This window comes from Morchella importuna, assembly GCF_003444635.1.
Source record: "Morchella importuna strain M04M26 chromosome Unknown Morimp01GS028, whole genome shotgun sequence".
Classification (NCBI taxonomy): Eukaryota; Fungi; Ascomycota; class Pezizomycetes; order Pezizales; family Morchellaceae; genus Morchella; species Morchella importuna.
In genome coordinates, this window is record NW_025763425.1 from 52,345 (window position 1) to 65,992 (window position 13,648).

The 13,648-nt window shown below is 47.5% G+C and overlaps 3 protein-coding genes across 3 annotated transcripts; 1 reads left to right on the top strand and 2 right to left on the bottom strand.

Moving 5' to 3' along the window:
- Nucleotides 1–1,397: 1,397 nt before the first annotated feature.
- LAJ45_08119 (uncharacterized protein) lies at nt 1,398–3,020 on the bottom strand (the record flags this gene model as incomplete). Its single annotated transcript, XM_046117672.1, has 1 exon — nt 1,398–3,020. One exon carries the CDS (start codon nt 3,018–3,020, stop codon nt 1,398–1,400), a length of 1,623 nt encoding a protein of 540 aa, XP_045968959.1.
- Nucleotides 3,021–3,311: 291 nt separating this feature from the next.
- Nucleotides 3,312–4,796, bottom strand: LAJ45_08120 (uncharacterized protein; the record flags this gene model as incomplete). Its single annotated transcript, XM_046117673.1, has 6 exons — nt 3,312–3,415; nt 3,879–3,885; nt 4,192–4,213; nt 4,295–4,338; nt 4,567–4,627; nt 4,729–4,796. The coding sequence occupies 6 exons, from the start codon at nt 4,794–4,796 to the stop codon at nt 3,312–3,314; spliced, it is 306 nt and encodes a 101-aa protein (XP_045968960.1).
- Nucleotides 4,797–9,327: 4,531 nt separating this feature from the next.
- Nucleotides 9,328–11,804, top strand: LAJ45_08121 (uncharacterized protein; the record flags this gene model as incomplete). The annotated part of the gene is made up of 2 exons (XM_046117674.1): nt 9,328–11,511; nt 11,568–11,804. 2 exons carry the CDS (start codon nt 9,328–9,330, stop codon nt 11,802–11,804), a joined length of 2,421 nt encoding a protein of 806 aa, XP_045968961.1.
- Nucleotides 11,805–13,648: the final 1,844 nt, after the last annotated feature.

Here is a 13,648-nt window from a genome sequence, read left to right on the forward strand (position 1 = left end):
AATAGATATCTCTTGTTATTCCCAGATGCACAGATGAACGCACGGATGAATGTCATTATGCCATACTACCAACCTTCGTTTTCTGCATTATATATAGACAAGCTCCCCCATACCAATGCCATTCTTCCCATGCAAATGCATTAATGATGCCATATCAATTACCAGGCCCCCGTACCCATCCCAATCCTCACAAAAGAAAAAGAGAAAAAGGCATATACGAAGTTTCAAACAAAAGAAAAGCACAGTGGCCATTTAATATATATAACCCCCCCCCCCCCCCTTTTTTTTTTCTCTCTCCGCGCGCACACACACGCACTGTATCGCAACACACCCACCTGTCTCGCTTTCTCATTACAGTTCTGCCCCCTCCTATATAACCTACTAAGAAAATGACTAACGAAAAGATACGCTCATCCAATCCTACATCTCAACAGTCCTGTTGCATAACCCCACACTTTAACCACACACATCCAACACGTCAAAACAGGCTTCGTCACGCCTGCACGATTACAGCGACTCGTGAGCAAGAGGGCGGGGCGGCTTAGACCGCACCAAAGCTATCCTCATCTCCTCCGCTATTCGTCTCTTCCGTCAGCCTCCGCTGTCCTGAGGGTTCGAGTTGTAAAAGCTGGTAGAAAGGTGGTGGTAGAAGGAGTGTGAGATGTGAAAGAACCAGTGTCTGTATATAGAAGAGGGGGAGGGAGAGGAAGGAAAAAAAACAAGACATGGCATGAACTTATTCCGTCAAGAAAGCTGCCCCAATTAAGGGGCCAAGAAATAATAGAGGTAGAAGACATAGGTGTCATAAATAAAACAGAGAAGAAAAAACCGTTCCCAAGCTATTGAATAGGACACCAAAAAAATAAACAGAAAGGCTAGCCTAAAAACACAACCCAAAAAGTTTTTCCCATACAATCCTAGTGTCCAATACAGTAATGAAACATAGCACCGACACGAAAACTTCTGATGCTAATGATGTTTATCAAGAGGATGAGTGCGGATCTTGAAGAAAATAAACATATGGAGAGACACATGTATAGAAATAAAAATAGGAGCAGGAGAAGGATCTGAGATCAGGGGAAATCACAACGCTAGCGCCCCCCCCCCCAAAAAAAAAAAAAAAAAAAAAAAAAGGAAAGGAAAGGAAAGGGAAAGAAAAGAAAAATACAAACAAACACCTAGTCCCGTAACAATGACATTATGAACCCCCTTAACTCTGATGCGCATGACTAAACCCGGCCGGCTATGAATCTGAACCAAACAGTTCCCACCCCTACCAAAAAAGAAAACACCGAATTTTAAAACCCAATGCGCCGGTTTGTCGTTCCTCATCACATATATAGCAAGAAATATTTTTTTTCTTTTTTGCAGTTGTTTTTCCTTGGTTGAAGGTTGAATTACCTTCCGTGTGAATAGTATCCCCCAGGAACACCAAACGGAGTGATTCCGAAGCCCTGACCTGGTTGACCCTGGTCATAGACACCGGGACTCATCTGACGGTTGGCAGGAGCAGGTAAGCCCGGAGGATTATGGACTGCGGTCGTAAATGGGAACTGAGAACCACCGGTAGTACCACTACCACCAGCCAATAGAGAAGTGCCAATCGGGGTAGGTGCATGGATGTTCCCCGACGAGCGGACACCAAGGGGGTTCTTGGAAAAGCTGAGGCGGATGCCTCCCTTAACGCTATTGGAAAGACTTCGGCCGTAGAGGTCAGCCAAAGCCTTGGTTGCGAAATCGATGTCTTCAAATTCGACGAAACACATCGGCCCCTGGGGCTTGGGCTTCAACATGAGGCGCTTGTAGCCGCGTTGGCGGCTAAACAAACTCTTCAGCTCGTCTTCTGTCGTATTTACGGGAAGGTTGCCAACATAGAGCGTATTGCATGGTGGGTTCTGATCTGCAGGGTTCGCAGCGGGAAGGTTGCGGGGGTGGGGGTGACTGCTGTTTGATAACCATGGGGTCGGTGAGACCAGGTTGTTGTTAATAGGGGAGGTTATGTGGTGGGGCGTGTTCATAAAGCCCGTGCCTGCAGTTGAAAGCTGGGGCAGGTGCGGCATACGACTAGGCCCGTTAATAGCCAAAGGGTTCGTCAAGGATCTGTTTCTGGGGCCCATGGCCGCTCCACGCTCGTCTGCATCATCACAATCGGCCCCCTGTCTATGGTAGGGCGGCAATTGCTGAAGGAATGATTGTTGCTCGTAGAAGCTGTTATCACCAACACCTCCACCAATACTACCGACGCCACTGCCAATGATATTTTGACTGGTTCCCCCGACGGTCCCATTGTTGGCATTGCCCCCGCCAATCACACCGTTACTTCCGCCATTATTTCCGTTCATATGTCCAGTACCACCATTGCTACCAATGGCTCCAACCCCAACCGTCCTCGAAAACAGTGGATGGCTAGTTGTGTATCCGCCTCCCAATCCCTCCGATGTCGGCGACGATCCGGGCGATAATGGACCCAAATCCATAAGCTCCCTGTCCTTGTCCACCAACTGTACCGATAATACACTTGTACCTCCGAAGCTGTCCACTGCTTTACCATGCAAGCACTGTTGTGCCTGTACTGCGCTCTCATAAGAGCCGAACACTGCTACTGCGCCCTCACTGATCATGCGTACGTCTTGGATGTCTTTTGCGAACAACAAGATGTTGCAAATGTCACGACGGGTCATACTAGACGGTATATTCTTAATCCGGATCGAATGAGACTGCGAAGTCTCAGGGACAATGTTTTCAAACCCAGGTGGTGGGCTGCGGATTTCACTAGGGGCGTGAGTCTCGGGGGAGATGCCCCGGGGAGTAGATGCGAGAATACCGCTCCGGGTTTGGCTAAAAGGGTAGAAGGGTTCGAAAGGATGTCCTCCGGTACTTCCACCGATAACTCCAACGATACCCCCTCCGGTACCCCCTCCGATGACGCCGGTACTGCCACCATTGCCGTTGACACTGTAAGACCTGTCATTACCACCGATAACACCACAGGCCCGATCTGATATTGCGGAGGCCATCATATCGAGTAATTCGCGGGCTGCCACCCGGGGAATAATTGCCAAATAATATTAAATTGATGCGTAATAGAAAGTACTATAAATAAAGGGCGCGTTGTGTCGACAATGCACTGCTATGCTATTACGCTATGGGTGTTGTATGTATGTATGTTATGTATGTAGTTGTTTAATGAAAGAAAATAGTATCCTTCTTTGGTTGCTGTGTTTTTTTCTTCTTTTTTTCTTTTTTTTCTGATTCCTTTATTTCTTTCTTTGGATACAGTATTTTCTTTGTGTTGGACCCGTTGGTTGGAGTTAGACTGCAACTGGGATTATTGGGTTGATCCGAACAAAAACAAGCGATCGCGTTGTAGTAGCGCCGCGCCCAATGTGGGGGGAGTGTGGAGGGGTTGTAGGGACTGGACGGGGAGTTCTAGTTAGCTGAGATTGCTCGCGACAGAACCCACGGGTCCAAACAGTAACGATGCTCAAAGAAACAACAACCAACCGAAGTTGAGGCGCGCGCTGGTCGGTCGGTCCCTGATGCAGATCAATGCAGTGCAGAGCGACAGACGGCGACGACTACGTAGAACTTGCGACAACAATCACAAAAAAAAAAAAAAAAAAAAAAAAAAACGATAGAGAAAAAGAGAGAGAGAAAAAAAAAAAAAAAAACGGCGGTTTTTGGTTTAGATCCTTTACGGATTGCGCAGAAGGGGTAAGCCTTGCGCGACAGATAGGCAAAGATAGGATAGTAAATAGTAATAAAATATAGGCAATGCAGGCTATCGAAGGTAGGAAATGTAGAAGGGGTTTTCGCGACAACAAAAACAAAAACAAAGCAAAGTGGTAATAGCGGGGGGAGGGGAGGGAGGGATTTACTTAGGGACTGCGCGATGGTTGGGTGGAGGTTTAGAGTGAGTGGAAATGAGAGGATGGGGGGGGGAGAATCAGAGCGAGGCGCGAAACAACTTGTTGGTTATGGGTTGAGGTCTGTCGGTGGTGGTGGTGGAGGTGGTGGTGGGACTCGCCAAAGGGTAAGGTAAAGTGGTGGTGGTGTATGCGGACTCACACTGACTTGACTGGCAACAATGCAGCTAGGCAGGGCAGGCAGTAGGATGTAGGTAGGCGAGCGAGCACGCACGCGGGCAGCTGTCCTGGTAAGCGATGCCGGGTTTCACGCGGGCTATCCGACGATTCGAGTATCGATGCTCAGTCTGGCGCGGAAATGTAAAGTTAGCATGGTGTTGATCAGAGGACGCGCACAGTGATTAAAGAGAGAAAAACAATGTACATACCTAGAGAGGGAAGGAATCAAAGGAAGGGCGTAAAGTATGCAAATCTGGGAGTGAGTGAGTGAGTGAGTGAGAGGGTGTGGTGGGTGTGAACGCAAAGGTACGGTGGGGAGGGCGGATATATGGGATGGAGGGATGGGATGGGGGATGGGATGGAGTGAGTGGAGGGACTGGGGGTAAGGGAGAGATGATTGCCTGCCAAAGCACCCTTTAAGATGACTTTGCACTTTAGGACTTTGGGGAGGGAGGGGACGAATCATAGGCTGGAACGATACCTTCTGGTCTTGCCTGTGTGGAGATTGATAGCTTGAGGAAGCCTTCTTTCCGTGTGTAATACTAAATGTGTGAGGGGAACGAAAAGGAGATGAATGAAAGAGACAATATATATACATGTAAATACTACAGGAGTGCGCGCAAATGAAAGAAAGAGACCTCACGGGATCTCAATCTTTAAAGGGTTCTGATGCTCTAACCATGGGCAAACAAGTGTAAAAGTATATATCATAACAGAATTGTAATGTAAGCCATGAGAACTACATGTAGTCTGAGGGATACAATTTCGCTCTTAATATCTAAACGGCTTATTTTTAACGCATGTTGTGAGTTCGTCGGTGATTTCAGTGTGTCGCGCGTGCTGAAATGAGGTCTAAAGAGGTTTTGCAACGGTCATCGGTCATTGTTACTACTAGAATTTACCACTACATACTACATGTACGATACTTTATTTTTTGGTTACCCCAAAATAACCCTATCGCTCTAGATCTGGGGAGCTCTAGATCTACTGTTTCCAACCAACTCTACTTTATAGAGTTCTCACAAAGATTTTACATCAAGGTGATCTACATGCCTACATATTGTACAATTACTCCAATTACGCATCTGGCTGTTACGCTTTCTCTGTCTGAGATGAAGCCAATGACTGAACCCAGGCCTAATGCGATGAGCTAGGCAATTAGGCAGGTAAGAACGCGCGAGCGCGCGCGCCGGCAGATGAGGGAGGCGGGGGAAAGGATGACTGGACCACTCCCTACGCACCCTATCACCCCTCTCTCTATCCTCGATAGCCAAATGTTGTCTCACCCTTTGCGAAATCCACAAGCGCCGGCGGGGAAGTGCTTAGAAACTGGTCGCTGGGATTTTTCGAGGGGAGCCCATGATGATGAACATGTTATTGGGCATCTTTACAGCAATATAACACCCGTGAAAGAAAGAACAAAAAATGCTTTTCACTACTCAAATATGTAGTTGCTTCTTGTCGATGGATGTTGTTGGGGGCCCTTTGATCAATCTCCGTGGTCGAGACCCCCCAGGGCCCTTCGAGATTCAATGCTCGCTGCACTCCTTTTGTTCGCACCCTCGCATCAGAGTTCCTAGGCAGAGGAAGGCAGACTCTGGATGTTGGTATCTTGCCCTATCACATAAACTAAGGCTGATGGGTCCCGCAGAGGAGGGGGGAAACATGTGGGTACTATGAGATATATAGTGGTCGATGGACAGTACCGTGTAGAGCCGGTGCGAGAGAGTGAGCGAGCAGATACCTACATATCCAGATCCACGTGCTATCAACAGCTCTTCCGGACCGGAGCATCTCAATCAGTCAAGCCTCCTTCTTTCCTACCTCGTAGAATCCCCTGTGTAGGTACATGGCCAAGGGAGCACCGATGCACCATGGGGCAAATAGAGCATGATATATACATGTATTTATGTAGAGTGCCTAGCAGAATGTAAGACTTCTCAGCACTCTCAGCACTTCGCAGCACACATCACACAAGGAGGCAAGCAAGCAAGCAGGGTCCACCGCCTAACGCAACTACTTTTAGAGTCTTGCCCGTGCATTCCTAGCGAGAAGCTCCCTAACCCAATCCCACACCCTGCTAGGCCCGCAATTAACGGAACACCCATTGATTGGGCCTCGCTTGCAAACAACTTTACCGCGTGGGGCTGGGGTTGCTGATCCTTCCTCATGTGATTCAGATGATGGTGTGAAATAGAATTAAGCTTTTTTGTGAAAGGCGCCGCCCGTTGAAAGGCGGTGGATGTCGAGGAGCCGCAACTGTGGCATAAAGGAGGAAGGGATTTGCTGGATGGGATGTGCATATCTCTACTGGAGGTAGAGTGGGAGGGTACTCTACATGTACCCATATGTACTTACGGGATGCTGGAAAGTGCGTACATATACTCTACGTGCCTACTATTTGTTGCTTGAACTCGAATGGTAATATTTCTGATCTGTCGCTTTTCGCTCGTCTGGGAAGCAATCGGCCTAGAGTAGCTCTGCAAAGAACTAAGGAAAGAAAAATATAAACTACATATGATATGTAATTGGCAGATTCAGAATGTCCGCCAAAATGACATGCGCCACTTGTGAATGAGTACATGATGTATGTAGAGTGGTCAGAATAGAGAAAACCGTCGTTCCATAGGCCACATGCAAAGATATAGGTAGGGTACCACTCTAGACCCTGCCGATAGCATATTCCCTACTCTATTTGTGCAACGTGGACTGCAGGTTTCCGGTCGAACTTAACCTCAATCACCAAACTCCTCAGGTTACTACTACTCTATCTTCCGGCCTGGAACCAACACACAGCGACAATGGCGAACCACTATCATTCCGCTTAGTCGTGACTGGCTGGCTAGCTACCTGCGCCCGCCGTTGAACGTACGTATGAACCTAGATCTGGACTCTCTTAACGGTTTGTAGATCTGGCTCGAGTCTCTTTTGTCGACGTTTTGTGGTACCTCTTAATAAGAATGCAGTCATCCGCCAAACGGTTTTTGTTTTCTGGTTATATAGGCACATAGGTCCTTTATTGGGTTTCTAAACCTGGACACATGCTTTATCGGCATGGCATTGGGGCGGCGATGGGGCTCCGTCGTCGTATTTGCTCTTTCGTAGCCTTCCTTGACTTCTTTAATCCGATCCGAATCGTTGGCATGAGGGAAGAGTCAGTATTGCCAGCGGTTTCTGAAGATCATAAACGCACAAATAACCAAATGACCGGGTTGCCCATACCTTAGGTACTCTAACACTCTACCATACCTACCTACCTGCCTACTTACAATACGTACGCATACACACCCTATAACTACATGTCTATATGCGACTGCGATCGCGCCTCACCCGTGCCAAAAAAAATTGATCATTTCACCCAAGGCCAGGGCGAGCGGATCAAGATTTGATCCCTAAAGATGATGTTTCACTTGACGTCCGTTTCGCCACTGCCACGTTTGTTGTCTGAGTTCTTTTTCATCTCCGGCCGAACCCTTGAGCCCTGGAGGGTTGTCATGTCAATTTACATGCCATGCCTAGAGGTACTAACACACAGACAAAGGCGGAGTCAGAGCCAGAGCCAGAGCAAGATCGATTTTTATTTCGACAAGCCTTGGGTTGTCAAATAATCGACACATCTGTGCACTACGAAAACTCGTAATTGCCATGTACATTGCGCACCGCGAGTGGGCTTTTTCTTTCTTGCACGCCTAACTAGACTCGTTTGGCGTCTTGACCAAGGCTTCAGATCGTGTATGGGGTTCTTGTTGCGGAGTTGAAGTTGCCACTTGGATGGGTGGGAGGATACGTGCGGGATCCAATCAAGGATAGCCAGACAGCCAGCCAGACAACCAGAACTGACAGGGCAAAAGGTGGTGGCTGGAGGAAAAGAGAGGGATGCGTATGCTGTCTATTGCCACTGTTGTTCGACATGGCGATTTCAATTATCCATGAGACTTACATACATATGTACCTCTTGCGGGGGAAGTCCACGTTTAGCTTGTAGAGGGATAAAATAATTAAGGAAACCGAGATGATGGACAGCGACAGCTACTCTAGCGGTTGTGCCACTAGATTGCAGGAGGGCCCGAAATGCAGTTAGTACAGATCAGTCTTTTTGGCTGGAATCGGCAGCCACCGGGATGAGAAGTCGAACGGGGAGAAGGACGGGGGTGGCTCAATTGCAGCATGCTGTCTGTCGCTGTGGGTAGAGAGGTATGCAGTCTGTTGATCCATACCTCGTAATTCGTAATTCTCTCACTTTTATTTTTCGAGAGACAGGTACTTCTTTCTTTCTCCAGAGGTCTTTCCCACGGTTTTGCGGCTTAATTTCGGGACTGGTATCTCATATTTTTAGGGAGGGTGGAGGAGTAGGAGGAGGGAGATTTGGGTCTGGTGGTTGTTGCATGTATGTATGATGTACCTACTGGTTATGATGCGTCTGTTGAAAGAAGGATCAAGCAAGTAGGCAAGTTGCGTAAAGCAAGCAAGAACATACAGAAAAGTAGAGGAACAGCAAAACCTCCAAGTTTAGAACCCGTTAGAGTGGAAGAGGACGTGAAGTCGAAAACCCACTATTTTTCCCCCACCACCTTTACTCCAAGCAGATCTCCATCCATCTATATCCCAGGTGCTTTCTCCAGATTTCCCCCATCTATATTACGCTGGCAGACGCAGCAGCAAAGCTACCTTCGATCAATTGACGGACCCTGTTGACTTCTGCGTTGGCCTTCCCGTGAGATCTTGGAAGATCATCAACTGGCATCTAAGCGAAAAAAAAAGAGGGCCCTTCGTTCGGACATGCCCTCTCGTCTCCTTTCATCAGTCATCTCCAAGGGACAGCAGCAGTAGTACTAGCAGCTCTGCCGGACCCCGTCCACTCATTTTTATTTATTTTTCAAATTCAACAATTTCCTTTGATTTCTTTCTTTTTTGTTTAGTTTTGTTTTTTATTGTCTCGACGTTCCTTTTTACTGCTTCTGCTTGCTATCTGGTGAGTTTCACACTGTTGCTCTGCTGTGTTCGATTCCAGCGCCGTCTCTGCCGCTTTTGCTGCTTAGACTCGTGCTGCTGCTCCAAGTCGGAGTCGAAGAAGCCGAATTCCAACTCAGATATTCCTCCTGTTGTTGCTACTACCACTGCTGTTACTACTCTTACTAGCAGTAGTAGCCGTGTGAGCTCCCGTCTTGAGCGTGAGCGTCGTTGTTGTGAAGAGCAGAGTGAGCGTGAACAACGTGGAGAGGACCGGGACCGCTTGGGGGAGATGCCGATACCGGGCTTGAGATTGAAGCAGCGAGTGCTAGATGTTCAAGCATACATCACGAAGCGTCGAAATTCACACTCTACCCCACAGCCTCCCGAGCGATTAGAGCGATCATCTTCGCCTCTAACGGCAAGGCTCTCGTTAAGCAGTTCGTCCTCGAATGCCGTGGAGATCAAGAACGATCACCAGAGCAGGGCAAGCATCAAGTCGGCTCCAGGCGAACGTCCTACTTCTACTGACAGTACTACTACTGCACCGAGGGGGGAAGGTTCGGGAACAGCGGGAAGTTCATCTCGTAACGGCTCAGCAGTAATAATATTATCAAGCGCGCCAAAATCTCAAAACTCTCCAACGCAGCAGCAGCCGACTCCTTGTCCTCCAACACAACTCACTCCTCCACTACCATCTCTACCATCTCCGCCGACGCCCTCAGAGCCTCCACTCGTCTCGAAATCCCTTGAAAACGGCGATCAGGGCTCACCACATTCTACTCCCGAAATTTCCCCCGTCGCATCTCCTGCCGCCAGTATTACTACTACTACTACTCCAGTCGTCACACCAGCATCACCACAAGCAGCAGACTCGGCGTTTCCCTTTCAGCCGCCGAGAAAAGAGAAAAGCAGAGCAGCGCGCCCCGAATTCCAGCAGCCTCTCCCACACTCCACACATCAAGCACAAAACGCCGCGTACATCCGTCGTCCATCACAACTTGTCCGAAGGCAATCGTTGTTCCCGAACACAGAGGGTGCTCTAATTCAGAACCTTCTAGATCCCGACGGCAACAACCAACAACAGCAGCCCGTTCCCGAAGAGAACCCGACAAATAATAACTTCCACTCGGCACCCGTCGATTTTCACCCTCTTCCTACGCCTGCTACACTGGGCCCAGAGATGCCTATCAGGAAGGTTTGGGTGAAACGGCCAGGTGGATCACCAACGACTGTCAGTGTCCGCAATGAGGATATGGTGGATGATGTAAGGGATGTGGTTCTGAAGAAATATCAAAACGCCTTGGGGAGGAGCTATGATGCCCCGGATATTACATTGCGAATTATCCCACGGCATCCAAGGCCACGTTCTCTGGATCACAACCAGAACCATAATCACCATGGTTACAATAATCACATCTCCGTGGAAAGAATGTTGAACCCAGATGAGACACTTGTACACACTCTCGATGAATATTTTCCTGGTGGCCAGTCGATCGATGAAGCCTTGGTCATTGATGTGCCCCCTCTTCCGTTGCGGAAGACACCTCGACCGTCCCCCCATACCTATGCATACGGTTCCACACACGAATCTCACCTAGGTATCGAGAGTAACGAGTACTTCCCACCTATGCCTCTGGTGCCATCTTCTCATAACCAATCACAAATAATGAACGGTGGCCCACAAAATGTTCTATCAGGCCCCTCAATCGCTGTATTGACCACTGGCCAAGTATCGAATCTTCCAGGATCGCCAGGGGGCGGAACTCGGAGAGGCCCAACTCGGCCTGGTACTAGACGGCTGGCAACTTCATCGCCAACCATACATGCTCCAGGCCCAGGCGTGACTGCTGCGGGATCAGTCATGCGAGCTCGCTCGAGAGGCAATTCCGATGCGGCCAATCGAGACCAGCCTCCTCCCCCACCACCAATTCCTACACCGCCCACTGAGGATATCCCCCAGACGGTCCAAACGCCTCCCCCAGCGCGTGTAGCATCACCGTTATCAACTAGAATCAAGAAGGATAAGAAGCAGCACGCATCCCCTGCAGGATTACTACCCGATGGAGCCGTGCCCCCAATTAACGTCCTTATCGTCGAGGACAATGTTATTAATCTACGGCTTTTAGAGGCATTCATGAAACGTCTCAAAGTCCGATGGCAGTCTGCGATGAATGGAAAGGAAGCAGTTGAGAAATGGCGGGCAGGCGGGTTTCATCTAGTGCTGATGGATATTCAGCTTCCCGTTATGAACGGGCTGGAAGCCACGAAAGAGATTCGCCGGTTGGAACGAGTCAACTCAATAGGATTCCAGGATCCCCCTCTTCCTAAGAATGCAGTACTTTCAGACGAGGACAAGCTCCCGAATTCTATCCTTTTCAAATCGCCTGTTATTATTGTCGCCCTTACTGCATCCTCTTTACAAAGCGATCGTCATGAAGCATTAGCAGCTGGTTGTAACGATTTCTTAACTAAGGTGGGTTTATGTTTCCAATCATTCCTCCCACTATTTATTTACTGATGATGAAACAGCCTGTAAATTTTATCTGGTTAGAGAGGAAGGTAACTGAATGGGGCTGCATGCAAGCATTGATCGACTTTGACGGGTGGAGAAAGTGGAAGGACTTCACGAATAATAATGCCGGCGCAAGCGACGGAAAAGTCAAACCCCGACATGGAAGACAAATGCAAATCGCAAGGGGTGCGGCAGCAGCAGAGGCGGAGAGCAGGAGATTAGATGCCAGCAGTCCGATAACGACAATAGGATGAACAATTTCTATTGCTCTAAGCCATCTAAGGAGGATGAATCGACTTATCAAATGGCGTTGAGTGGGTTTTGTTATTGGCAGGGATTCTGCAAGAGTCGGTGTTATGATGAAATGTTCTGCGGGTTCGTTTTGGGTTCTATGTTAGGAAGAGCTGGCTACACTCTCATTTGTATGTCATGTGACATTTTCCTTTTCTTTCCTTTCTCTCCAATCTCTTTTACCACTTCTTTCCTCACTGTTACTTGGCCTCGCAATCGTCATTATAGTCACCGCGGGCAGCATTTCTTGTTGGCGATCATTGGAATTATTCCATTGGTTGAAATGAGTTGAACTCAAGCAAGCATAAAACACAGGGCTTGCTTGGGTTAGTTGGGCGGTCGGTGTTGTCCTCATACTTTCGTTTTCACCTTTCATTTTTATATATTCTTTATATTGCATTGATAATAATGTAGTGTGTTCTTGTTTGTATATATATCGCGGCCTACAGCGTTCGTTTAGGGAAAAAGCGAGTTGGACTTGTTTCTTGTCTCTATTTTCCCTCTATTTTCTATCTTCGCTTTCTCTTTTTCCTTTCTTTACATAATTAGTATCACTCTAGGATCGTTACATTACTCAATGGGGGGAAACAGCAATATACCCTTTTCTGAATCCGTCTGTTTCCCTTCCTTTCTTTGGCTCTATGTATTCTCACTCTCTCTGTCCTCTCTGGTAGCGGTTTCCTATGTTGCCGTTGAGTTTTATACTGCAATATCAGTTGAATTGTATGAACTGGAATTCTCATGGATCGGGTCTTGGTACACTAGCGCTACTTTACTCTAAACGGCTAACAGTCCAAGAAACAGGCTCTCGGTTCCTGATCAAGTAACGAATCTCCATCGAAAAAACATTGCCCTACCCATGATTTTGGTTTAGATGTCAATCCCGATGTGAAATACCCTATTGGCCTGGGTTTTAGTGCGTGCTGGTATTTGAGAGAGTAGCTAGAGGAGGTACATACATGTACTCTAAGTACCTACATGTATCTACTCTACATGTAGTTGCGACACACTGCATCAGGAAGCGATTCGTAGAGTGTCGGGTAATCTGATGGCTGTTGATAATGTAAGCGACTGTTGGTATAAGCAGTGGGCTTGGCACGGCCACTTGTATCCTTCTTGTCCACTATATCTACCATGTAGTTAGAAAACATCAATTAAGAAAACCTAACCCTGAATTCGCTAGGTGTACCATAGACAAGATTCGACTATAGAACCATTTATTTGGTGAATAGGTAAAACATATATACATGTATGGTGGGCCCACTCCTAAAGGTGACAAAAATCGGGGCGAAAAGTCAAAGGCTTATAACTTTGCCAAAAAAGAGATTTAAAAAAATCGGTAAATAAAAAGTGTAGTACTAGTGATGAACTTTAGTTTTTATTTCCAGATTTTTGATATCTACTTTAGTTAAAAAGTTATAAGAGTTTGAAGTTGCGGATTTTTGTATGTAAAAGGCGCCAAGACTGAGCAAAGTGGAACAGTATTATACCCATTTATACCTCCTCAAAAGTGAATTGCGGCAGGAATGCAGCAAAGTGGCTAGGAATAAGCCCTCTCATTGGCCTTGGAGTTCATCTTGCAGCCACGATTGTTCACCTTTAAGAGTGTGCGCACCATATATATATGAAGTTCTGGCCCAATGTTGATGATACTTGAATGGCTACGGGTCCGCAACACAGCACCCCGCGAGTTTTGTCTCGGGGTTTTATTAACTACAAATGAATCACAGGGTGTATTGTACAGTAAATGTGTTTACAGTAGCTACAGCACGAGTAGGGCAAGCATTGTAGGTAAGAATAACTAAAT